This window comes from Coloeus monedula, assembly GCF_965178545.1.
Source record: "Coloeus monedula genome assembly, chromosome: 2".
NCBI lineage: Eukaryota > Metazoa > Chordata > Aves > Passeriformes > Corvidae > Coloeus > Coloeus monedula.
The window spans coordinates 64,628,314-64,655,131 of NC_138782.1; the positions used below are offsets into that span (position 1 = coordinate 64,628,314).

At 37.7% G+C, this 26,818-nt stretch overlaps 2 protein-coding genes across 4 annotated transcripts in view; one reads left to right on the top strand and one right to left on the bottom strand.

Moving 5' to 3' along the window:
* The window catches only part of SAMD3 (sterile alpha motif domain containing 3), a gene marked incomplete at both ends in the record, with an annotated part of 35,902 nt that extends 34,293 nt beyond the window's left edge, over nucleotides 1-1,609 (top strand). Inside the window, 3 exon segments of the mRNA XM_082302781.1 lie at nucleotides 999-1,081; nucleotides 1,326-1,578; nucleotides 1,581-1,609. Coding sequence (XP_082158907.1) covers nucleotides 999-1,081; nucleotides 1,326-1,578; nucleotides 1,581-1,609 — 365 coding nt within the window.
* A 963-nt stretch (nucleotides 1,610-2,572) lies between these two features.
* Nucleotides 2,573-26,818, bottom strand: part of L3MBTL3 (L3MBTL histone methyl-lysine binding protein 3) — a 75,501-nt gene continuing 51,255 nt past the window's right edge. For all 3 annotated transcript variants that reach the window (XM_082300102.1, XM_082300104.1, XM_082300103.1), the window contains exons 16-22: nucleotides 25,657-25,759; nucleotides 17,867-18,013; nucleotides 16,321-16,485; nucleotides 12,295-12,386; nucleotides 8,249-8,412; nucleotides 7,370-7,432; nucleotides 2,573-5,457 (exon numbers count right to left, since the gene is read on the bottom strand). In XM_082300102.1, the coding sequence (XP_082156228.1) occupies nucleotides 5,314-5,457; nucleotides 7,370-7,432; nucleotides 8,249-8,412; nucleotides 12,295-12,386; nucleotides 16,321-16,485; nucleotides 17,867-18,013; nucleotides 25,657-25,759 (878 nt within the window). In that variant the 3' untranslated portion in view covers nucleotides 2,573-5,313. The remainder of the gene's footprint in view (nucleotides 5,458-7,369; nucleotides 7,433-8,248; nucleotides 8,413-12,294; nucleotides 12,387-16,320; nucleotides 16,486-17,866; nucleotides 18,014-25,656; nucleotides 25,760-26,818) is intronic.

Sequence of the window (26,818 nt, forward strand, 5' to 3'; positions counted from 1 at the left end):
AATTGCTGTTCTTCCCCAGCCGACGCTGCCTATGCCCAAGCTTAGCTCTCTGAGAAGTGCTCCTGAGACTCACTCTCTATCAAACAGGCATAATGCCAGGATGTGAGTCCAAGGTCACATGATATGAACACATTTGTGTCCTACAGCAGTTTCACTCCATTTATTGCCAGGTCATCTTTGACAGAAGAAAGCAGTGTAAGTTAAAATACTGGGGGTTTCCTTCACTTAGATTAAAAACACAAGTACTCGTGATAGATTAAAATGCTAAAGGAATAGTCTAATACAGAAAGCCTTTATGGACTTTTATTCATAGCTTTGGCCAAGGAAAACTATGGATATAGTAAGTACCCTTTTCTTATGCAGTGTGTCCACAGAGATTTTCACCTATACCTTAGTAAAGTCCCAAGGCATTTACTTTTCTGTTTTTCTCTCACAAACAACTTGACCTGGCACCTAGATAATAAAAGCATGGCAAGTTAAGTTCAGTGAAGTACGTGACACTAGAAGCCTGACCTGCAAAATAGTTATTATAGTCAGTAACAGCTGAACCAGAGGGATAGCAGGTACAGGTGCCAGGAGGTTCTGCGGCACCAGCTTGTACTGCAGCCTTCAAAGCAGAGTCCTGTGGCAGCACGACTCCCCAGACATCCAGTTTACTGGGGACAGAGGAGTTTGGGGAAGGCCAGTGGGGGCAGGAAGACTACTCAGCTCACAAACTCAAAGCAACCCAAAGGCCAACTTAACCTATTGTGAGGGAAATTGAATCATAATATTGAGTAGCAGAGTTCCATGAATGATTTGGACACTAATGTCCGTTAACAGCCGATGTGCCTAAATATTGACTGTGGTACAAATTACCCTTCAAAGTGGACTGAACAACAGCTCCACTACTGAGCTGTTAAAACTATTACATAGACAGCAATCTGTTTTTCCAGGAGGATACTGCAGTGCCAGAAAGTTTTCATTTGTAATTTAGTAGAAATCCTTGCCTTTGACAGATATGAAAATGACTGCTGCATGTTTACTCCTGCCAGAGGTCTTTGGAGATGATTCCAGTCTGTTTGCTGCAGTGAACGAGGAGGTAGGAGACAGAGCACCAGCAGCCTTGCTCTCTCTTCCTTTTATCACCTGCATAGGCACATCAGCTGGCCTTTTGGTGGCTCAGCTTAGTTCCTGGTAAGAGATGACATATGTCTTTTGAGTAGAAGTACTCACGGAAATACTGCCTAATTTCAAAGCAGTGTTATCAGGCTTACTTAATTCTCTGAGCTGTTCATTGAAGCAATGCTGTGGCATCATTTGAAATACCCTTTTTTGAAATTTAGGTAAAGGCAGTGACACCAGTGTTGGAAGTGAAAAATCCCTTCAACATGAATTCATGCGCGTTTGCCCTGTACGTAGAAAGGGAAGAGTTAGCCCAGCTCGATGACTGCACCATGGCTCTGGCAGCGCTGGTGGCCGCATTTCATGTGTTCAATATCCCATGCCCAAAGAGAATCCACAGGACACTGAACTTCCTGGAGTCCCTGGTCTTTGAGGTGAGGAACCCAGCATCCCTGCCCATCCCAGTAAAGACAGGGCTGGAGGCACCCAAGCATCCAGTATCTGATGGTGCACCCAGCACTCCACTCAGGAGCATTTGATATTTTGTTAAAATAAATCCCTTTGTGCCATTCTTTCTAGTGAAATTGTATGTATATTTAAAAGTTATGTTTAGTAATATCCTTTTTTTTTATTGTACTGGCTACTTAAAAAAAAAATTAAAACTCAAATAGTTTCATTATTTTAAATGTAGATTTTAGAGCAGTCTAGACATAATAAAATTTTCTAGGTTACTTCATGTGCTATGCATTATTTTTCTATATGGAGCATTTGACAAATTCAGATATTTTGACTGAGAATTAAAAAAAAATGTGAATCAATATGAACACTTAGCTTCTTTAGATGGTAATACAGTTAATGTTTTGAAATAGCACAAATTAAACATGTACTTGTTACCATTGCTTCATAATATTAGGATTGCTGAGAGCCTAATATAATAATTTTTGTGGTTTAAAATGGTGGGCCTGTTTTTTAATTTGCAGGATGATGACTTTACATTGTTTTCTTCTTGCATGAAACATTTTGTTTTGTTTGAACATTAATCCTGAATTTAAAAAATAGGGATTCTAAGATGAGCTCTCAAAGTAGCAAGAATGACTTATCTGGGGTGCTGCCATGTGCAGTGGTAACCACAGCTTTGGTGCTGCAGAGAGAACACCTAATTTTCTTTCCAAAATTGGTCCCTGGAACAAATCAGCTTTCTCCATGTGGTGACTCTGTCTGCCCACACAGAGTGGAGGCCCTCTCCTCTCTTCTTCCACAGCCTTCTCTTTACCCGACACTCTCCTCTTAGTTCTTGCATGTCTGAAAATCCCAGGGGACACTGCCTGGCAGTGCACAGCTTTGGACAAGTGCCTGGTGATAGACAGGAACAGCAGCCAGCAGACAAGACCCATTGCATTAATTAGAAATAAAAAATGGCTTTTTATTAAAACACTGCATTCTATTACAGACCAATCTCCCACCAGCTCAAAAAATGTCAGTGTAGGCAAAGCAGCACTTGTGGTCACAATGATTCTTTAAACACTCAAAACACAGTCTGGAAGATCACAGAAACTTTGGTAAAACATGGCTGTGCAAGGGGTGACTCCAAGGCAGTGATTACAGTGGGAGATCCTTCAGGATGAGAGGAGATGGCTGCATTTAATGGCCAAACTCTCTTGCTGTAGGCTTAGGATTTTTCACATAGCTCCCATGGAATGCAGAGTACAACCTTTATCAGTGCAAGGGCTGGGCTACCACCTATACAACACAAAAACCAATGCCAACTGCCATTTCAAAGATTCAGTAGGTCTGATGCATGGTTTTCGTTTCCAAGTGAATTTGTTGGGTAGTTTTGTCTGTAGTTTTTGTAACAGAGCAACACTTAGCTACTTCATCACATGGAATACAAAAGTAAGGATTATGTATGTCCTCCTTATTGTATGTGATAGCTGCATGAATAAAAAATTGGGCTCAAGTGAGGTTTATTCTACATCTTGTAAACAGTATTAATTCAAATCCATTTCTTAAAACACAGTACTTTGTAAGTAGTTGTATATAAAAATTCAGGGAGATGCTAACATCCCCAAGTAATCTCTGTTGAGCTGCAAATCTCTTCGTTGGTTATCACTGCAGGCTACAGACGTGGCACACAGGACAGACACAGAGGGTAAAGGAAAATAAACTGCATGGAAGGAGTGAATGAAAGAAAACAGAAGAATTTGGCATTTTACTGATCTGCATGTGCAACTTCAGCTGCTGCCAGTGACAAAGTCCAGAGCTATAAATGGGATTCTGACTAATGGCAAGGGGAGCCTTGGGAGAAAGTGTTCAGGGAGAGGGCACGCAGCAGTAGCCAAGTTGCTCTTTTGAAACTCCTGGCCCCACTGAGCTACAGTGAGGAATTACTCCACACCACACCCATCAGGAGCAGCTGGGTTCATCTGAGAATCCTGGGCACACAAAAAGGTAACAGAGGCTCCAGTTAAGGTTTTATTTGTATTGTAGTACAATAAGAGTGCAATTTGAATGTACAAATATTGAACAAAATGTAAAAATATTATTTATGCAATGCTATGGAAGGAAATTAACAGAGCAATGCAACTTACTTCATACTGACCCTGTTTCACTTCATATTATGGCAGGCACCAGTCACCTACACGATCTGGAAGGGACACACAGAGTGAAAACTTAAGAACTCCAGCCAAAGAAAAGCCTAGCAAAATCTGTGGGAAGATGTAAAATTCTCCCAGATCTGTGCAACGGAAATGCTCTGTTTGTTCTCAGCTCTACAGCTGAGCAACTGCCCACTGCAGCACTAAACACAGGGCTGCCAAAAAACCTGATCCAGCTCTTCTCTCTCTTGTTGCACAAGTAGCATTCTGGAGCAGTCCTCAGTATACAGGTAGCTAGGCTTTCTTCCATATAAAGTGCATCTGGTTTACATCTTACGTACATATACCAAGTGCAACGACTTTCACTGACAAATCATTACAATAATCCTCCAAGAAGGGAGGTTGCCTCACCTCAGTAACTGCTGGTGATGTCTGCAGCCTGCTAATGACCTAGTGAATTGCATGTATTTTACACGTAGGATGTGCTGGTGCACCACAAGCATTTAAGTATCCTTCTCCTCGTGCTTTGCCTTTCCCCCTATGCCTTATTCATTTACAAATCAGAGTTTTCAGCTAGAAAGTGGTGGGTGAAATAATTCTTCCACCACTGTGAAAGCAAACCTCTGTGGAATATGAAACCAGGGTAGCAGTCCTAGCTTGAGCACAGTTTTTCTCCATTGTTGTGGTAACTAGCCTGAAGACAGGGAAGTGCAGACACGATTGAATGTAGTTTCTTTTCTGCTAATCTCCTTGCCTCAAAATACTCCTATTTTCCTCCATGTTCTGCAGGACTGTAGCAGGCTCCCATGTAAATGGCTGGGACTCTATTGTGCAGCATAAACAAAAAGTCTTCTATGAAGTCAAACTTTATTTTTCAGTTGCAGCCTTCTCTATACTGGTATTTTGATAAAATACATTAAAGATGCTGGTGGCAAAACTCACGTAACATTTCTGTAATCGTGCAAAAGTAAAAACATTCAGTTATCAAGAAAGCATTATTTTCAACCCCAACAAGGTTTGTTTTGTTACAAGCAAACAGACAGTTTTATTATCTGTAAAGTCATATGCTGTAGCATAATGTGTCACATATGTAACATTAAGTGTTTCATTTTTAAACTATGGCACAAATACACATTAGCCATAACAGTCTCATCTGGCTACCTGTAGCCTAATTTTTGGCTGATCAGTTTTTATTTTGATAAAATGAAGTAAAAGCTTCTGAAAAGTAAAATGGGTACATGAAGTACAATTCAAGAATCCTTAGAAAATATTAACGTTCCCTTATATAATACAGCATAAATAATCAATGAAGGTTTTCTTGATGTCCAGAGAGAGTTAGGGATCCTAACCATCCATGGAGAATTAGCGCCATTAGTTTGGTAAATAAGACCAGCTGACTCGGTTGTTCCACAGTACCTTCTCAAAAGCTTGAACACTTCCCAGAAGGATTCAGATGTGTACTGGCTCTAGGAGAATATAAATAGTCCACCAGTGCTGAACTTACATTTCTTCCTTTCTGAGAGTCCTTACTCAATACTTCTAGTGAGTCTTTGTGCTTTGAATAATACATGAGCTCCAGTGGAGAAAGCTGGTTCGTGCACATTTTCCATTATCTTCAAAGTTCATTGTGTGAGTTTTTCTCTGCAGCTTTGAACATCAGAATGGAATTAAAGATTTTTAGGGCTGGTCCCAGCTTAATGCTCATTATTTTGACTATGTCTGATTGGGTCATTAGCAGAAATGCTTCTCCATCAATTTGCTTTAAAAGAAAAACACAAAAAGCTATTAATAGGTCTGACAGTGCAGCAGTATAAACGTTTCAGAAAACATGAAAAGAAAAGTCCCAGCAATTTCAGACAAAGTTAAGGGCTGGCTGAATACAAGCACTTTCAAATGCTTTCAGGAGAGCTTTGATTTCAACCTTTAGACAGATCAGCTAGTCCAAGAGAACAGGACGATCTGCTTGAAAACAAGCTTCTGGCCAATTTTTAGCTAAACAGTTTTTATTTTCATACTGACAATATAAAACCTATTGAAAAGTAAAGTGGGTAAATTAAGTGTAATTCAACTATACTGAAGCACAGCAATGCTGTTAAACATCTTAGCTATTCCTTTTATGCAAGCATCCATAAGGAAAACTTCTGGATTTCACTCCCAGCTACAGAACTGGAATCCCCTTCAGGCCACCACTTTCTACTCACTAAACAGCAAATTGGAATTATTTTGATCCCAGATGAAAACAGGGGCCAGGCTAATAAAACTGCCTTTTTAACACAAACACAACAGAATTTTTCAAAACCTGGAATTTTTTTCTGCCAGCTTTGTAGTGTTGCTATATTACAAAACATTACAAATGAACATTCTCCTGTAAGCAAATCCTTCTCTCAGCAGGAGTGCTAAATCCCAACTCGAAGAGCCCCAGGGTCCTTACTTCCAGGAGCTTCAACGGGGCCAACATTTTCCTGACTTGATCAGCAATATGCTAACTTTTATTTCTAAATTCATTGATGAGACACCCCAAGTGACATAGGGGGCGATCTAGGTTTGAATAGTTAAATGTCCAACATCTGAGCAAGTGCAAAATGCCCAGAGATGCAGCCTTCCAGTCCTTTGATATGCAGCTGTAATAGTCATTACAATCTATAGCACAGCCTGAAAGCTTCTGTTGCAGGAGATTAGCAGGGCCATCTGTATGCATTTTCCCTCAGGAGGTGCCTTCTCAGGTCTAAGTACCACAATTATTCTTCACTTGAAAGGCTGGCTGACTCTGCCCATTCAGGTCGACTGACTGGGATAAGCACCGGAACTATTCACTCTGGCATCTGTGATCAAACTGCCTTCTTGAAACTAAGCATTAACAGGAATAACAAACCGCTGAGCAGAAAAAAAACCAACCTAGTTTATAAAGGCCTAATGTACCTAAAAGCCCTATCCATTCTTAATGACAACTTTGGAACAACAATCTTCTCAGATGACAAATGCATGCCTGGCATGCTCACAAAGTGAGCACATACTCCTTTGAACCTCATCAGAACCTTCAGATCTTCTCACTTCCTGCTCACTCAAATCACCTTCATAAACTGGTTATATGAGGAGGAAGAGCATCAATAGCCAAGTGTGATCAGACAAGACGCAGAGTTTTAAGAGGTGGTTATCTTGAACCACTGTTCTGCTTTATTTTACTTACTAACATCCTACAGAACTAAAATAACATACTTGTTTATAAATTTCATCCAACCAGATCAAGAAAGAACAGTAGTAAATAACGAAGTTGGTAAGTAATTTCAATTGGCAGGAACAAAGTTGTAAAAGCAGCTGGTTGACACTGACTAGTTTTCTCTTTGATTTCTTCCTACTTCATGGCCTGAAAACCAACCTAATCTTCCATACATTTGCAACTGACTTTAAACAATGTGGCATTGAAATAGGTTGCCCAGGAAGGTGGTAGAGTCACCTTTCCTGGAAGTGTTTAAGAGGCATGTGGATCTGGTGCTGGTTGATAAGGTTTTGGGGCTACGGGGATAGTGCTGGTTTGGAGGGTTAGACCTAATATCTTAAAGATCTCTTCCAACTCTGACGATTCTATGATTCCATACACTTCATCCTACTAATTTATATGTATTTCTACCAAGCTGTTTTGTCTCTGTCTTTTTGAAGTAAAATTCACCCACCTCATCTTTAAACACCTTGCCATGTTCTTCACATCCTGGTAAACTTCGTATAAATTCAGAGACCTGCCACCAAAGTATACAACAAAAGATTTAGTAAGACTTAGGTTTTCTCAAAATAGTCTTTAAGGTTGACATTCATTAAAGTCTTTTAGCTATTGCTTTTACAGTCTCGTATTAGGTGTTCTACCTTCTTCTCTAAGTGTATGGAGTCATGCTTCTTTTTTTCTCTGATTAAATGAGATCTCAGTGCCTCAGGTGCAGAGAATAGTCACAGGTACTTGTGAAAGTAAAGCAATGACAAGACTTTGTCAGTCCAAGCATTGTCACATACCTGAATGGAGACAGGGCTCTAATCTTAAAATCAGGTGTTATGGCCTGACCATATCCACAGCGTTCCTCTCTGCACTCTCCAAAGCAGTGTGCCACATCCGAACTATGCACCAGGAAGAGCTTCTTGGTTCATGCAGACCCCTACACCATTCCTCCAGAACGTTTGTGTGAGGATTAGATGTTGGGAGTGGAGACCATGGGCGCCTGATATGCTGGGCTGTACATTAAACACTACTCTTACACTTAGCATACCCTTACACCAGTGAGTATGTTTTTATATATATATATATATATATATACATATGTGTATGTATATATATATATATATACATATATATGCATATTTATCTCTATCAATACATGTATGCGTTAATATTTCTGCTTCTGGGGCTGCATGGCAGCAGAATGGGCATTTTGGGGATCAGTTACATTAGGTCTGGCTGAGTCTAATCCTCTGAGTACTCATGTATTAATCAATGGGGATAGTCTAAAGCTCTGAATCAACTTTCAAGGAGTGGTAGTAAGACAGAAGATAAAGAGGGAACCTACCTCATCTGTACTCCACTTAGAAACTTTACTGGCTGGGATCCCAGCTACACTTGGAAGGAGCTTGCTCTGCTGTTCCCAGCGCAAGGGTAGGCCAGGGATTTGCAGCTTGGAAGACACGATAACTGGTTGAGAGAGAAGTCTCTGCGTGTTGGGTTCTTCAACATCTTCAGCAACAGGAAGCAAGAAACAAGAATTAAATCCCTCTGTCAGTGATGAGATCAGTCACAATAAAAGCACATTCATTTCTATTCCTACATATGGACCTCCCTACACAAGCTGTACAGTTTTGCTTACACCAGAATTAGAGTGCCATGAGTGTTCTTCCACTGGTATGACTATCATTATATTGGCTCTCTATAAATACAACTGCTCTTACATGGAAGAAGTCTCTTCCAACACAACACAATTCGATGCCATCGGAGCTGTTAGCATAACACACTATAGGTCAAACAATTTTAAATATTTTGGTACAATAAATCACACACACGTTTAATAGTTGTACAGCAACACCAGAATTAACTTAATTTTGGAGTCGAGCTGTTAGAAAATCGAAAGCAGCACTGCACTGCTACAAAATTCCAAGTGAATCAGTTATACAGTTCCAGCCCACACAACATTTATGGCTCATCCACAACAAAGTGTTTTTCAGTTCTTCTGAGGAAAAAACGCCAATGTCTGCAAATTCTCTGCTTCCACTTTAACTGAATGTTTTGTTTGGAAAATAACACTAAACTCCTCCGTGCTGCTTTTTATCACACTCATCCATAACAGAAGGAATGATCTCCCATCGCACTGCCCCCAAAGGTAATGTACTGGTGGGAGGGTGTCTTCAGCCACATGCTGCCGTTTTCTGGAGAAAAGCAGCAGTTGCAGACACATGCAGCAGGAAAGAGTGAAGAGTTGCGCCTTGAATGATGTTGAACTGCATATGACATCCCTGTTCATTTACATCCATTAGAAGTGCAAAAGCACATGCCTGCTATATGAACTCAGGCCAGAGTGCTTCCCAGTTGCCAACTAAAATTGTGGAAAACCTCTGAAATTCACTTCTGAAGGACCTGCCAACAAAGCATGCTCTTAATGCCTAATATTCCTTAATAACATGGTTCCTGCAGTTACAAATCCATATGCTGTTTTTGTTTGGACTGCTCATTTCTGTTGCAGTTCCATTCTACTTCCATTTTTGAGAAGCTGCTACTAACCACAAGTTCTCCCAATCCTTACTGTTATAGTTTTCACATATTTATGCCCAACAACTAGAGCACAAATTCCCATTATAGATTTTTGCCAGCACAGTGGGGCTGGTCTATAATATGCCTATCGTAGGATGTTATTACATTTGCTTGTGTTGTTCTGCTCCTCTAGCCTAATTTTTTGTTACTTTCAAGATTTATCCTCATTTCATATTAATGCCTATTATTCAGAAGTTGACTCTTAAGCCATTTAGTCAGCACTGTCAGCCCACTCATTATTTTTTTTAAAATAGACTCGTTAATGTTTTACTACCATTATACTCTCAGTCTTCGAAGAGAGTTCCCTAAATATTTGTTTACACTTCAGTGTTGTTTTACAAATGCTCCTTAGAGCCTCTAATACTAATAAAAATCTCAGTGAGAAAGGAATGTGTCTTGTCAGGCAGCAACTGTGCTGAATGTAAAGCATATTTTACTGAACAGTATCTTTCTAATTGTTCCCTTGAATCCCCTCCCCATTCTCATCCTCTGATCTTTTCCTCCTAGAAAAGGTCTCTCAAGAGTTGAAAATATAAGTATTCAGCTATTTTTTTCCTTTCATCCACAAAACATGCAATATAGTAACACTGCCACATAAATAGCTGACTATAATACTGTGTGAAGAAAATACTGCACAAATCACACTCTGTATTTGCATGTTTAAACATATGTACACACAACAGCACATAGGTACAGGCATAGTGAGCAGCATTCTCAGTCTATATAGTATCTGCCTCACAGGTAAGACAAAGAGCACACAAATGGAGCATGGAAAGCGCCAATTTACCCAACTAGATGGAGAAAATTAAAAACAAAAGTCCCTAGCCCTGTGGCAGACATAATTAGAACATCATCAAAAGGAAACTTAGGTTTAGTGTGGGTAACCTTGTACCAGAAAGTCCAGAACACACCAGTTTGGCTACAATCTATGTCTCTAATACCAGACAGTTAAAAGTTTTCCCTACCCTCATTCTCTGGGATATTTCTCACTCTGCAAGCCCTGCTTCCCATAGAGGGGGAATCTGTCTTTCTGGGCCAGACAAAATATGAGATATATTCCAATTTTGCCAGCTCCACAAGACAGCAGTCAGATGCACAAAGTTCACACTTCTAAAACTAACCCGTGTTCTCTGCTGACATTTTGCTTCAGCATCAGCCCACCTGCCTTTACATTCTTCTTCATACTTTATGCTACTTTGTTATCCTTCTCTATGATAGTTCATTTCTATCTTCTTAGCAAGTTACCACAGAACAAAATATAAACTTACTCTTCAAAGAAGCCAAATGGCAAATACTTTCCAGTATTAATGAGAGACCATTAACACTGCTCACTCCCTCCTGCATGGTTCTAGCTCTTAGCATGTTAAAAACCATTTTTAAGCACAAGATTTATGTCCACAAGAAAGTTCATATGAAGGGGCTGTGATTTCAGCGGAGCTCTTTAGCTCCAAATAATCTTTCTCCAAAGAGAGAGAAGATAGCAGTACACATTTTATAAAGTTATCAGTAGAGAACTGCCCAAGTGAGTATTGCAAGAGCAGGCTGAAGAACAACAAGGTAAGTGACATGCCAAAAAAACAGGGCAACAAGCACAGTTACCAACAGACACAATTCACAAATTTGCAATTATTTTATCTTGAGATTTCCATGACTCTGATAGCAAGAACTTAATGATCCATTTTTGTCTTACAGCCTAAATGTGCCATCCTACTCAAACACATAATAACGCAACATTACGTGTATAACAAGGACAACTTTTCTAGATGATAATGTAAGAAAATGTTCTGTTTTCCTAAATCTGGCTATGCAAGAACCTCGTAAGCAGAGCTTGTTGGTGAAACTTTATCCAAACAGTCAATTCCGTCAAACTCAAAATGCTTCACAAAATCAGGCCAGTTTTCTTAGAATTAAAAAGTAAGACATGTAGATCTTAAAGAAACATAGTTACTCAAGTCCTACGAAGTTTGATTAAAGCCTTAAAAACTGCTGATGCACAAAAAATTGCCAAAGAAAATAATCAAAAAATACAAAGAACTAAGATTAGGAAATTAAGACACTTAACTTGCATTGACCTTCGTGTCAGCTGCACTGAAACAATGCACTGAGTCAGAGTCATAACAATCCTGACATACTAAGTTTCACACATGTAAAATAATTATCAAATATAAGACTGCTTTGTTCTGGATTTGTGCTGTATTCTTTCTAAACAATGAGGATAAAAATTAATAATGAACAGTTGCTTGAATCTGTCCAACTGGATCTGTGACAGCCAAGAGTTTTGATACAGCAGTACATACACAGAATCACTGAACAGAAGAAAACTCCATGCTGGAAGAAACCTCTGGAGACCATATAAGAACTTCCCAGTCTCGCCAATGAAGAGCCACAGTCTGGCCATCACCCTCAACAAGACTGAGGCTGGGTTAAGTAAGTCACCTTAATTTTGCATCATGTCTATAATGTGTAAATGCTTTAACTTTCAAAACACTTTCGAGGCAATAAGCAAATGTTATACCTTTACCACTTGGATTGGTTTAATGACCTATTTTTAAAAGTCAGTGGAAAAACATCATTAAAATGAGATTTTTTATATCACTATTCATTTTGCACTCATGTTTACAACTGTGATAAAGTTCTTGGCAAAGCCTCTGATCATTACAAGATAAAGAAACAGTGCTGTCAAGAAATTTTTGGACACAAACAGTGAATGTGGAAAACAAGTTGTAATTCAGTTTAATGAGAAATTCAAGGGACATCACATTTCTTCACCTCTGCAGATTTCAATTTGAAACAAATGAAGTACTGCCAATTTACCTTTAATTTCATTTGAAATGAGCGGTTTATTTTCTGTCTCCTCATCTTCACACTCTTTGTTCTTTATGGTGTCCTTTGTTTGTAGTACTCCACTGAGGAAAATAAGATGTTCAATTTTTATTAATACATCATAAAAATCACTATGCATGATGACATCTCTTGCTAGCAATGCTATTAATACACCAGGATTCCCACACAAAGGATGTCGTATCATTATAAAATAAAGAAACAAAGAGGATCACTTTTCTGACTTACAGAATGGCATGATTACTGACATGAATTTTGCAAAGAAGGCTCAGGAACAGTGTAAACCAAGATTATGTAAACCATACCAGCACACTTGACTTCATAACTGAAACTGAAAACTATGCAAATGAAGGCAGTGGATGTGTCCACAGCAGAAGATGAGAAGAGTGAAACCCACATCTATAGCTGCCTGTCCTACAAAGCCTTACTGGTTATGCATGCCATTTTCAGGAACTGTCTGAAATAACACCTACTCCTTTTTCTCTGCCCAACATTCATCTCTACCTGACATCAATTCATTGTCAGTACAGTTCCTGACACCCAGCTGTTAATGCAGCTGTTAATGATCCCATCGAAAATATCTGTATTCTTTTGTATCTGCTTTTGCATTACTTCTGATCCAGCTGCTCCCTTAGCTTTGCTGGCCCAAACATTTGCAAAGAGGGAATGTCTTCCCCCTATTGAGAAAAACTGGGCAAGAGATGTGGAAATAAGAGAATTTCTTATTCTCATATTAAGAGAATTTCTTAATAAGTGAATTTCTTATTATCTTATAAAGGTGGGGGTAAGTGGGGGTGTGCACATTTCCATCTTAAAGTGAGCCCCTGGGAAGTTCCTTTTCAAACTCTGCCTTCAGAAGGAATTTCCAGCCTGGTTTCTTACAGGTGTGAAGTGATATGAATTTGCTGACATTATGTGTCTACTTACTCCTGCTTTTAAGAATTTCAGAACACTTTGGCCAATTCTTACTAAACCATCACAGATACAGAGCACTCAGAGATGCCAAGTATATAATGAGCATATTCCAAAAATATGCAGCAGACAGAATGATTCTTAGAGTCAAGACTACAAGAAATCCCCAGGAGAGTCAACAAGAACCCCTTAACAAATGTCACAATCACAGATAAAAAGCCAATCTACACCTAACACCTTGTTACACACCAAGATTAGCTAACCCTCAGAAGACAAATCCGCAGAAGAAACAGGTCTGTTTAATTCCACTGCTTACATTTATACTAACAAATAACGTTTATATATTATATACAAGAAAACATCCGTGACTATATCAAGTAGGAGCTTGATTTAAGATTCAAGTTCACTGACTTCAACAGAAATATAATTATCACACTACTAATGGTGCAAAATGAACAAAGCAGATCAGAAAATCCAGCCTTTTTAGTATGACAGGACACAAATAATAATGGTATGACAAGCAATACCAGTGGAATGTGTACAGCAGGCACTTCATGTGCCACAAAGGACTTTCTTCCTTAGAAAGATTTATTTACTTAAAACTTATTTTCCCAACTCCACAAACACAGAAAATTTCTAAAGTAACATGCTACAAACTAGTGCAATTAATTCCAAAGGCAAAGGGAATGACAGCTGTAATTCAACATAAGGGGGAGAGATCACCAAAACCTGTGAGGAAACAAGTACCTCCCTATTTTCTTGACGGCAATTTTCATAGAAATATACCTCCAGAAATTTTACCTCATTAGTTAAATATGACAGTATCACAAATTGAAGGTTTTGGGGAAGATGCTGGAAGACAAACTGAATTTTCTTTTAAGAGCTAGTATCATTTGATTCCCAAGCCTGAGTGTTCACCTTCCTTCACTGTAGAGATTTCCAGAGTGGAATCCTTATTACAGTGAAGTTCTTCTGCTATTCTGAAGATACTTTCAAATTAAAATTGAATATGCTATAGGCATGTAATTTTTATCACGACTTTTAATTTCAGGAACATTCCAGAGGGACACACTGCACTATTTATGTACATAATTATATTTTTGCAAACCAAAATTTTCTAGTATAATTGTTTGATGCATAAAGAGCCTAAAAAAAAAAAGGAGTAAGTGGAACTAGAGATTAGCTGAGTACCACTTAGATTTAACACAACAAAGTAAAACTCATGTTTGGGTTCATTTGTGGATGGTTCCTCAATGAAGGACTTCTGTGAAACAAAAGATTACCTTTGAATATGAAGGTATACACAATTGAACTGAAGTCAAACATAATTAAATCCATGCTGTGAGCTCAGCAACTAAAGAGCACACAAGTGTGTGTATCTATGTCTTCAATTATGCATGTGTACTTTGAATACACATCTAAAAAGATCCACTGAGTATTGCAATAACTAGATGCTCAATATTTTATAACCACAGCAGTTCATATATACCGAATGTTATTTTTCATGCCTTTTTCAAAGGAAGATTATTCAACTGAAAGTCCTCTATGACTTTGCTGGATACATAACAAATGAGGAAAGCTAGACAATAAAATGCAGACAGTCATCAGTGGATTCAAATAGTTGAAACACAAACTGCAGAGTCTCTGGGTTGTTCAAAATTGGAACAAGACTTATTCTCTTAATGAAAATGACTCAACACAGGGAACAGATAGCACATGTATTGGTTAGCTTAAGTCTTCTAAAGGTAAGATCCTCTAAAAAAGATAAAAGACAAAAAATTTTTTCTTCAATTAATCTTAACAGGTAGTCTGTAAAGCCAAAGTATATTTCTAAAAAAAATGTGAATTTACTGTAAGTATGGTTAAAATGATGAATTACAACTATTTTTTAACACAGGTTATTTCAAAATTACACTTGAAGCCATCTTTTTTTATTTGCTGTTTAAATTCACTAGAGTATGACTAGTGAATGCTGTTTATTATTAGTAGGGAAATTATATCAACACTGCTTGATGCTCTTACCAAATCTTTTCCAAAATAACTTGAACAATATAACCTGATTGAAATAACATGAAAGAATAATTTAAAAAAAAAACCCTAAAAAATGCAAAAAGTTACAAACGAAGTTTTATTTTTTATTTAATGTAGGTTTTTGCAATAAAGGAAATAACTAATAATAGTTAAACAGCCTAGTGGAAAAAGGAAGAAAACTAATAAAACACTGCCACATCTAGTTAACCCAATTTGAAAGAAAGTTTAAAAAAAAAAACAAACTTGCAGCATTTTCAGAGGATTTGATTCACAGAATATCCTAAGTTGGAAGGGACCCACAAGTATTATCCAAGTCCAATTCTTAACAAAAACAGTTGCATTTCAATCATCAGCTTTACTGTGGGATATTTATCATGTAGTACCAACTCTCCAGTCTCTGTCTCTCAAGCCACTATTATTGCTAACACAGTTCATGTATTATGAACACAAAACAACATAGCTCATGTAAATATGTAACAAACACTTCTTAGTCCAGGGTGTCATCTATTTCTGTTTGAAAATAGTCAATAAAATAATGTAGCAATACTGTAATTAATTAAAAATTTAGGGAATCCTATTGCCTCACATATCCCCATGAAAACACTGAATTGTGTACTTTAGCTCCAAAGATAGTTTCCAGACTTGCACTGGAGAATAATATTTATGGTATAAAAAGCTATCTCATGTCATTTTCTGTCAAAAATGCATGCCAGATGCTGAAAGTTATGGAATTACTTTCAATTTTTCCACATCTATACATATTTGTATATATACAATAACATATTTGTACACAAACCCAGGAAGAAGTATCTCAGTTTCCAGTAATTGATCTGTATTGTATTTTTCCTCTACTCTGACATGTGTTTCTTATTCCTCATATACCTTGTGATACTCCCTTCCCCTCTATTTCTAAGATAAAGAGATCTGAAGAGCTTCCATCTCTTTCCCCACTGCTTCTAATAACTCCACAGACAAACCACTGGGCTGCATTGCCTGGTAAGTTGCATTTTAAACTGACTCCAACCAACCAGTACTTTGAAAGGAACTGAGAGTTACCCAAGTGCCTTCTTTTCTTTCACATTGCATAACAGGGGCTTCTTGCAAGGAGATTTACTTTCTGCATCTTCCAGCCTGGTGGTTTCTGGTACAGTTTTCCCAGATGGTCGATTGTGAGGTGAAGATTTCATACCTACGTGACCAGGGCTGGGGCATTTTCTGTCACTGTTTAAAACAAATTAACAAAATGTTTAAAAGTGGAAGCTAAGCCGTTGTTTAATTTATCTTCTCTATGCACAAAAAGTCAACTGAAGACATCCAAGGTGGTTTTTTTTGCTTAAGAAATACAGAGAAGTTTTTTGCTTGGCACTAACAAGATTGTACACCTGGGATTTTCAGAAATCAAAATAAAGAACTCTTTCTCCATTCAATCAATGGTAAAATGATTAGGCAATTCAACAGGAAGACAATTTGTCTAACAATATTTTTGATAATAAGCTATCCACTTCAAATATTTGTGACATAAGAACACTTTGAGGTATTATTTTCCTCATATCCTTTCTATCCCATGATATGTCACTGTGCAGCCTTTAAAATGTTGTATGCAGCCTCTTAATTGGGACAATGTAAAAAGTAGCACTTGACACAGTCCCTGCAACTGAGGACATTGCTCAAAATGTTACTGGATTCACTGTAACGGTACGCGGGCTACCTGCCAGCGAGCAATTAAGTCACTTCAGATTTCTAAAACCTTAAATTTATAAGAACAATCAAATCAGGCAGAACTCTTTGACAGCAGAATACCTGGGGTTTTAAAGCATGAAGCTGAAACTGTCTCTGAGAAGGCAATTTAAAATACCATCTATTGAAAATATGTGGTCATTACAGCAAGAACTGGAAATCTTCACTACAAACATTCACATTTCACATTTACATTAATGTAGCCTTGAAAAGAATGGAAAGCCTCTCTTCTTTTCCTGTCCTTCTTAAATTCTCTATTTTTCCCTATAGCCCAAAATAAACACAGGAATCAGTATCCACAATTTCTGAGATAAAACAATAATCTGCAATAATCATCTTGGTATTGCACTCCTTTGTTTTTTCCCAGTGCTCCTGCTTAAAAGCTTCAGCTACAGACTTCAGCATTATTCTTGCAAAACTCAGTCCCAGTAACTTGATTCCCCACTCCCACTGTAATGACAGAATAGTGGCTGTTCTTCAAAGAGCAACATTAATTTACAGTCACATCGAGAAGGCTACTACAGCAAACAAAAGAAACACAGAGACATAATTTTCTAAAGTGAAACCAACTGGTCAACATTCAATTTTAAATTCCAATTAACCACTTAGTCGTCTAGATAGTTACACTGAAGATGAAACTGAACTCTTGTTAAACCACAGACAGTCTCAGTATCAGTCTTTGACAGCTCTGTGACCTTTTAGATAAGCACTGAAAAAACCATTTTTCTTCCCTGTAAATGAAAATGTAGATAACTAGGCAGGCCTTTCTGAAACCATTCAGTCATTGCACAATTATAAATTGCATTGCAGAACACAGAAATCAAGTACTGCTGTTAGTCACAGACATCGCTTCAATAATAATTACTTGATTACAGGAGAGGTGGATCTTTCACTTGTTTCCACTTTTCTGTTTCTGGAGATAGGACTGGCTGCAGGCATCTCCCCACTCAACCGGTCAGGTAAGAGGCTTTCTTTGTTCAAGTTCATCTCTGAATATGGGCAGCTGAGTGCACTAGAAGTTAAAGAAGAAAAATGACTCCTTATTCTCAGGCACTTTAATGATTTAACTTTTTTCAAACAAAATGACATTGGAGTTTCCTAGAAGTAGATGACATAACTTAATATAAAGAAGATAAAAAAAAAATGCAGTAAGTAGTCATACTTTAAAATGTTAATAAATCCATCGATTAAAAAATTCAACTTCACATTTCCTTTTGACAACAACTTGTGTAACACAAATTTTATTAATTTGTACTACAACATTCATTGAGGAAAATTGCTTGATGAATGCTTAGCCTGCTCTCTCATAATTTTAATGGTACTTATACAACACAGGATGCCTTTGACTATATCCACATCTCTCCAAATAAATTCATATTACAATGGCTATTTATTTATGAGAAGGAGGATGTTTCTATTACAAAATGTCTACACAGAAGCTGCATTTCAAGGGTACAACATGAGGAATGGTGCACATCCCCTTACTGCAGTGAGTGCCCCATCTTTGCAAATGCTATTTTGTGATATTCCATTAAGAGACTGTGATATTTTGACAGTCTTTCTTAACATTCAATACTCTCTGTTTCCATGTGCTCCTGGCTAGGGAAAGAATTTGACACTGAGCATTGATACAACTTGTAACTATTACTCTAACAAACCTGAAAGTTGCACCACTCAAAGTCAAAAAACCTGTGTTTGCACAAGAAGAGGGAAACACAGCAATACAAACCAAAACACATGGGGCCAAACTAGGATATTTTCTTCAGAAGATTGCTCTGCAGTGTGCAACTGATTAGTCAGCCAGACTGCATACTCAACACATCAATGATAATATCCTAAACTCTGAATTGTGTGTATATATGTCACAACATATATGAATAGCATCACACTCAAGTTTTCAAAACTCTGTGTAAGATACAGGAGAGACTGTACTAAATATGATGCTCTATTTGTGGCTCATGAGCTATGACACTAACTATATTCTGAAATTATGCTTTCCAATTCACTTGTATTTTTACAAGGACTTCTATAATGTTAAAAGGTAAAAAACCCATATTCTGCAATTTTGCTCATTTTCTTTTCAATAATACAACTACCTATCTTGCCATAAATCAGTGCAATGTTTTATTTGTTTCACTGATCGTTACATGCATGATTTCCAAAGAGAACTGTCTAATATAAACAAGTCTACCTTGACAGCCATACACCCTGCCACTTCCAAATTACAAAAATAAATAGAAAAACAACAGCTTTCACTATCATTTTCTTTCTACAAAGCACAGCACTAAAAAAGAAAAAAGGCCTTTTATTCAAAATATGCTGTACACTCTCCTTTTCCTTTACTATGGAAAAGGTAAAGCTCTGGGTTCAGAATGAGTATGTAACAGCTCCTATAATGGGGCTGGACAAATATTGGTAATCCAATTTTGATGTCGCCAATATAAACAAAAAGTTAGTGGAAATTTACATTTCTCTCAGCACTTGCATACAGGAGAAAATTCCTTAAGGCCAAGTCAGTCAGCCCTTGCTGGGGTTATCAAGACAGATCAACAGCATGTCTGATTTCTGCAGTTGGCTCATTTGAAAACAAGACAGTATCGACTTTTTTTTTAAATTATTACTCTTGTTATTTTTAAATCCTTGAGTAGCTATGCTGAACTTGAATTATGGAGGGAAAAAAATATAATAGTTTCTGCTTTTCTAAGCAAGATGAGATCCCTGTTTAAGGCTACTCCAAGCAGATGTTGCTCCATAACAGTCTCTACAGGGCTTTAAAGGGACATGTAGCCCTATCCCCAGGTGATCCAATGAAGCACAGAACAATCATCTTTGCCTTCTTCTGGGGAACTTTTTGTTTACACATCCAAATGAGATAGAGTCCAGCCACCCATTTGGCTATAAAACACTACACTTGAAGTATGGTATGCTTTTGTTAATGAAATTTTTTAGAGACATGGAACAAAATATACAAATAAAAATTAACTTGGAGTATTCACCTTTTATTTCTACTTTCTCTTAAGCAAAATAGGGCATTTTGGTTTAAACCTATTTGTATATGTCTACTTATATTTATTGTCAAGCTAGTGGGTTTTTGTATCTTAGGACTAGCCCCTGCAAGATGTCTTCTGCTGCTGCATCTACCACAGTGATGTATTTTTTCTCTTTCAAACAAAATACACGATCAAAGATACAGGCTCCTGTTCAGAAAAAGGTTTTAAGGCACCAATGCTAGTGTGATTTAAGTTCTTGCTGTGACAAACACATACCATTATGATGAAATACAGTTATCAGAAATTCATGAATATATTGATTAATCTCAGTTCTGCCATTGCTACAGGGCAAAGCATGCAATTTTCTTTTGGCTTCCTAGGCTCACAGGAGTGTTTTGAGCAATGTTTCTGAGCAGTTAAAGGGCTGTCACAAGGAAACACCGAACACTGCCACTGTGATATTTAACTTCAGTTGTGTATTATTAAGCAAGACTTGCATCACAATGAAATCTGACAATATGATTGTCAGACTCCAGCAGGCTTTCCACTTACACACATCACTAATAGGTTTTAAATTTAAAAAAAAAACCCAAACCAAAACAAAAAACCCCAAGAAAAAGCCTCAAAATTCAGTCTTTTATTATAACTTGCCTGCTCATACAGCACCTTTTAGTATCTTCTGGAAAAACTGAAGCTGAATGACTCTTTCAGTCAACAATAGTTATAATATTAATGATGCTTTGTAACACTAGATTCAGATGACTTTTTGTCTGTAATTAATAACTCAAGTTGCTGGATCATTTTTTAAAAACTCCTTGATAGCCCTTTGATGTTACTGTTACTTGAGGCAACAAAAAAGAACCCTCGTGGTTTCCACTGTTAGCTTTGTTACAACAAAACACAGCATGAACGAACATGTGTATGGCTTTAGATCAATCAGTAAACCCTCCTGAAACTCAATGCCTCCAGCCTTCAGTTCAGTTTAACTTGTCTACTATAAAGAATGAACAAAATTAATCTTGTTATTCCTACATAATAGAAGTATTTGATTTATATAGGACTGTAAGTTTTTAACACAACTCATCTCAAGGACTCAGAAGTCTTGGTGCTTAGGTTATTTAATATTAAATAAGGATTTTTAACTCTTCTGTCACCTTAAACCTGGATTTCTGCTCCAGCTTACAGTTTGCTTTAGCACATCGTTTTGAAAACAGCAGAAGAAGCTAGTTTCCAAAATGATCAGATGTCCTTGGCGGGGGCAGGGGGGTACCAAGGTCTGCCAGAGGCTCAGGAAGAATGGCAGGAGGCAAACGCAGCAGCAGGTACTCAATGCAAAACCTCTGCTATTCATGTGACAGGGCTTTACACCCCCCAGCACTGCTCCACAGCTTTGAAACCAGTCCAACATGAAGATCTCAATTATCATCAGAGCTGCCTCAGTAAACAAACATTCACATTAATAGCACCTGACACACACACATCCCCACACAGGAGAGTAATCAGCTATCTCTAAATGTTGAAGGATCAGCACAGCACAACAATTAGCTGTCTGCAGGGCACTACTGAAATGGCAGCAGACTGGCTGGCAATAAGTGTGTGCATAACACAGTTTTCTGAGGAAAGGAAGCCACTGTTTCCAGAGTCCTGCATATGCTGAGTAAAAACTGGGCATTAAAATAAGTTTCTGTTTTTATTGAATCATGAAAGATGAATACAGAAAAAGGCAATGCACCATTCTGATCACAGGCCTGTAATTTTCAAGTCAACAGGGGTTTTACATAACCAGCCCTTTCCAGAACAGTCTGACGGAACAGAAGTGTTGAGTAGCATATCACACCTGTGTTTATTTGCAATTGCTCTTCTATCACACTCAAGATCTGTCTCTAGATGCAGTAACATACATATCTCTTTTCTATAAAGTTCAAGGGTAGGAAGATAAAACTGGGTTGCTGATAGTTTGGCATGGACCTTAGTCTTCTCCACACATTTGAAGATGCTCCTATCTTGTAGCAGTATGGAAATTTTCTGAAGCACAGAGTCCAGATGGAATACTCTCAGCTACACCTAGTATCAGAAGGGAACATAGGCCAGAATTCTCTCTTAAACTGAAGAAGGTTAAGGCAGCACTCTGTTCGGTCTAAGAACCTGCATATGAAGTACTTTTAAATATAGATTATTAGTCTTTATGACCACTTGGAATATTTTGCAAACCTGTATCAAGCCACAGACAGGTCTCCTGGTTTAGCTATACTGCTTGGAAATGTTACCAACCCCAGCTCCTCAGTGCCTTTCAGGTGCAAGTTATTGCCAAGCACCGTCAAGGGATGAGGTTATATGAGAGCTCCAGAAAAATTCACCTGGACTAATGAGTGGATTAGACTATCTAGAGTAGCCTATGTCCAGATGACCACATCAGCTGGTGATATATGATTAGCAAGAAACCTTTAGACAGCATCTGAGGGATGTGTTCTTTTTTTCTGATGGATTTTGTTAAGTGATCTCTTTACTTCAGACTTTATGAAACCATTTTTAACTAGTCTCAAAACAAACAGTACAGCTGTACTCTTTCACAATTACACATGTTTATCATCAAAGCATTCGTTTTTTAGGGGAAAGCTGCTTCAGGAGTCTAAACCTGAATCAAGAGTACTTTAGAATGGATTTGACCAGTGCCAATGACTTTACATAAAAGATAAATAAAACTTGAGACTGGCATCAAACCAGCTGACAGTTACTTCAGCAGACACTGAACAAACAGATGTGACCTCCTGCTGAGTTGAGGTTTCCATGTTTATACAACATGTCCTGTCTTACAACACAGCCTCTACCACAGTACTTCAGTTCACTTCAACTTACACATAACACACGTGGAGTTTGAAGTTTCTGGCAAAAATCTTTACTCATGAAGAGTTGACTCAAAACTCTAATGAACTACTTACAACTGACCTCTTCGGGTTCCTGCTTGAACCTGAGAGTTATGGCATGCATTAAACATCAGGGTATACAATTCACAATCATAAATATGCAGGTGATCTGCATAATGCTAACAATCTGTACATCAGGCTGTTTCAACTGTGCAGCACATAACCCTGGATCAGCTGTTGATAGATACCAAGTCCTTATTAACATGAGCTTCTCCAAAAAGTAAATGCTTTAGCCCTCCTATATAATTAATCACCGAGGCTTTCATCTGATTCCTAAGGAACAAGCTCTCAAAATTACTTCAGAACTACTTAGCATTTTAAATTATCATCCTTTCTGCACACAGGCATTTATGCTTTGCACCTCATCACAAAAGAAAAGATAAGCATGGTTAAATACATTTCAAGGTTGCCAAGATAAAAGAGCCATGGGAATGCTACCTGATTTGAAAATGATACAAATTTCAAAATCTCTTCATAAATTCAGGAAAAAAGTGGTGGTATGACATTAGAATTTTTGTGGTGACCTGGACCCTCAAATTTGTAGGCTCCAGATGAGTAACAAATCTCATTATTTGCCTCAGAAATTCTGAAGAACAAAACTAGAATATCAGCAAAGAGGGCAAACCAATAGCTAGTGAATAAGATACTTACTGGTAAAATAAATTTTCTATGAAACGGCAAATATCTGTCTTATGATCAACGAAATTTCTTTGCTTATATTTTTATACCCTAGAACTATCAGTTAATGTGCAAATAATAGGATTGCCAAGACTACAGTAAAAATAAAGCACAATGAAATGCCGTGAGTTTGTTTCTTTTCTTAATATTCAGGATGAGTAAGTATAGCAACCTTTAAATAGCACGGCAAATGTAGCTATAAAAGCAAAGGCTACACAAAGTAAATAGACATATAGCTCTTACTCATCCTTTCCATCTAAAACATTAGAACTTTTATTGCCAATGTTTATTTAGAGAGATCATAAACAAAAAGCTTTTCAGACAAATTTACTTTCTTTTTTTTTCTTATTTTAAGTTTCAACTTTGGGCAGAAACCCATGGTATGTTCACCTGATTCTAAGTAATTGAGATAGCACTTGGTAAGGAATTGGAATTTACTGCCTTCCAGATTAGATGCAATAATAAATTATTCAAGACTCAAATCTACTAGAATAAGAAATAAAATGGGTTTCAGATAAGCAGTCAGGAAGCTTTTTAGGCAAATCCGGTTTAGTTCACATTTGCAGTGGATTAAGACCATGAATGCAGAAGGTTACGATACGGTAATAGATGGTAACCTCTTAAGGACTGACTTGACTGTTTAAGGAGTTATCCTGCTTGTTGAGTGCAATAAAGGGAAAGTAGAAAAAGGAAGAGAAAAAAACTGGGAGAAAAAAACCCAAAGAAAAATAACACAGACAGAAAAAGACAACAGGAATAGGGTGAGAATAATCTGAAAGACAGTGGTGTGGCATACTGTGTCATGACAACTCCACCACAATTCTTACTGCAACAAGTTGTGTCACTGGAGCCAGACTAGTTACATCCCTTCCTGGGGACAAAGCCTGTCCTACCATGAGCTCCTTCTGCTCCTAACAGTACAAACACAATGCTTCTGCTGCAGATAGGGAAGAATTTGCAGCAGAAGATGCCTTTTGCACATCAAAATGTAGCAATACAGTGAGTATTGCTAGCCAGGTATCTTTGTTAGGGACTAGCCAGGACCTCAACACATGGTGATACATCATCAAAACCTTGTAGCATAATTTGAGTCAACAGGACACAATTCTCTCATCAAAAACATGAAAAGATTGCAGAGCTCACTCTTGGATCAAGGCAGTTTAAAAAGGTAATTTAAAAAATGTATAGGTAAATAACCAAAGAGCCATCCTCTAACCATATGAGAGAGCAGGAAGAACAAAGTGACATGACATTTGACAATTTTATCACTTCATAATGGAAAAATGGCAACTTCTGGAAGCTCCAATTTGCAAAAAGGTAACAGGATGCTATTCATGATGCTTAGTTCTCAGCTTAGCATACTATATTACTTGTATATCCCTTACTGAAACAGTCTGGATTCACCTCACACTCTAAATACTTTTAAAATAATAAGATTTCAACTTGGGAAATGTTTTCCATGTCCCCTCCATTCCAATCTACCATGCTAATATCAACTACTGTCTAGGATGAGATGTACATATTTCTGAATTATACCTCAGAAGGTGTTCAACAAAGCACCTTTAGAAACACTAAATAGAAGCAGCAAGCTGTCATTCGAGAATACGTCAATCGGAATTTCCTTTCTAGTATTGTTCCAAACCAACAAGCAAGTCCTTACCCCTACCAGCCAAGCAGAAAAAAAAAATCCAAGGCATAATAAAATCATATTTCAAAAGGTTCAAAAGTTATTACTTTACACATATCTGTCTGTAATATTTTGCAGTCTGGACAGCCGAGGAATCCTCATAGGAACAAAATAGAGAGTAACTGAATCTACCAATTGTGACAAAAAGTAATGCACGACAAATCTTATCTCAGTACACCCTGGTGAAATGAAGTTACAGATTGCTAATGTTTATTTCAGCATGCTCACCATGGCAACTGAAATAATTGCATATTTAGGTTTACAGGATTTCCTATTTTTTTCCAGCTTGATCTGTTTTCTTATGAACAACAATTTAAAAAAACCATCTGCACTCATCCCTCAATTGAAAGAAAAAAATCAGTTTCACAGAACATACCTGTGATGGCCAATATGTCTTGCCCTTTTGATGTGTCCAACTCCCTTACATCCTGCTGTGGGACACCCTCCATGCTCTAAAGCTTCCACCAATTCCAAGGGACCTGCATGCCAGGTGAAATTACAAATGAGATTTTAAAAAATGATCTAATATTTAAAAGCTGTATAAATATGCACAAATACCTGTGCATTGTAGCAAGCATGAAGAAATAAGTAAACAGAAGTACTTTAATCATGCATTCTGCAAAAGCATAATGGAGATTTAAACAACCTAATCCACTGGAGAAATAATTTTATTCCGTGTGAGTAAATCTCTACAACAGAACTACATCTATATAAAGAACACAAATCTTGGAGCAGCTGCATGACACCAAATTTCTCTTCTACTATCTACATTTAGCTGGAACCTGGTTGTTTTGCAAGAGCACAGAAAAAGCAAGTTACCCTATCCCTGTTCCTGAAGACAGGGATGTGTTTGTAATGCATACTGTCCTTACACATTTTTTAGCTGAAGTTTTCCAGTAAACAAGATGTGAAAAGGAAGACTGAAAATACTACTAAAAAACACAAGCCATCAGGAGATTTTTGACATTTTCACTTCACTGAATTTATGTGTCTATCTGATTTTCATCAACCTGTAACAATGATGCCTGCAGGATTGAAGGATGTATGCCAAAAGGCGCTTTGAGGCCCAAGCAAACAATGCACAGCTTCATAGGAAGTGAGACACAGCTGTGCTCCAGTACATGACACTGGGAACGCCTGCTGCACCTCTGCAGGCGTGCACTGTCCCCCTCTAGTTCTTCTTGAAAAGTACATGAACTTGCACCTCCTCCTACAGATAACAATACAGATATTAAAAGGCCTATTTAAATAGATTTTTCTAGATGAAAGACAGATTCTTGCTCGCAGATGGATAATGGAAGACAGAGAATTATTATGTATAATTAAAGCAGTCCAAAAGCTTTTCTTACCAAATATTCCAGCTATGAAAATGTTACAACACTATGACTACACCGAAGTCCAAAGACTTCTATAGCCTTTAAAGACTGTAACTGGTGAGAGAACAGGGAATTTCACCTTTTCTACCTTTATGCAGAATTCATACTTAAAATGTAGCAAGTAAGTGGACTCAGAGGAAGAGTGACGTGAATAGGGATGTT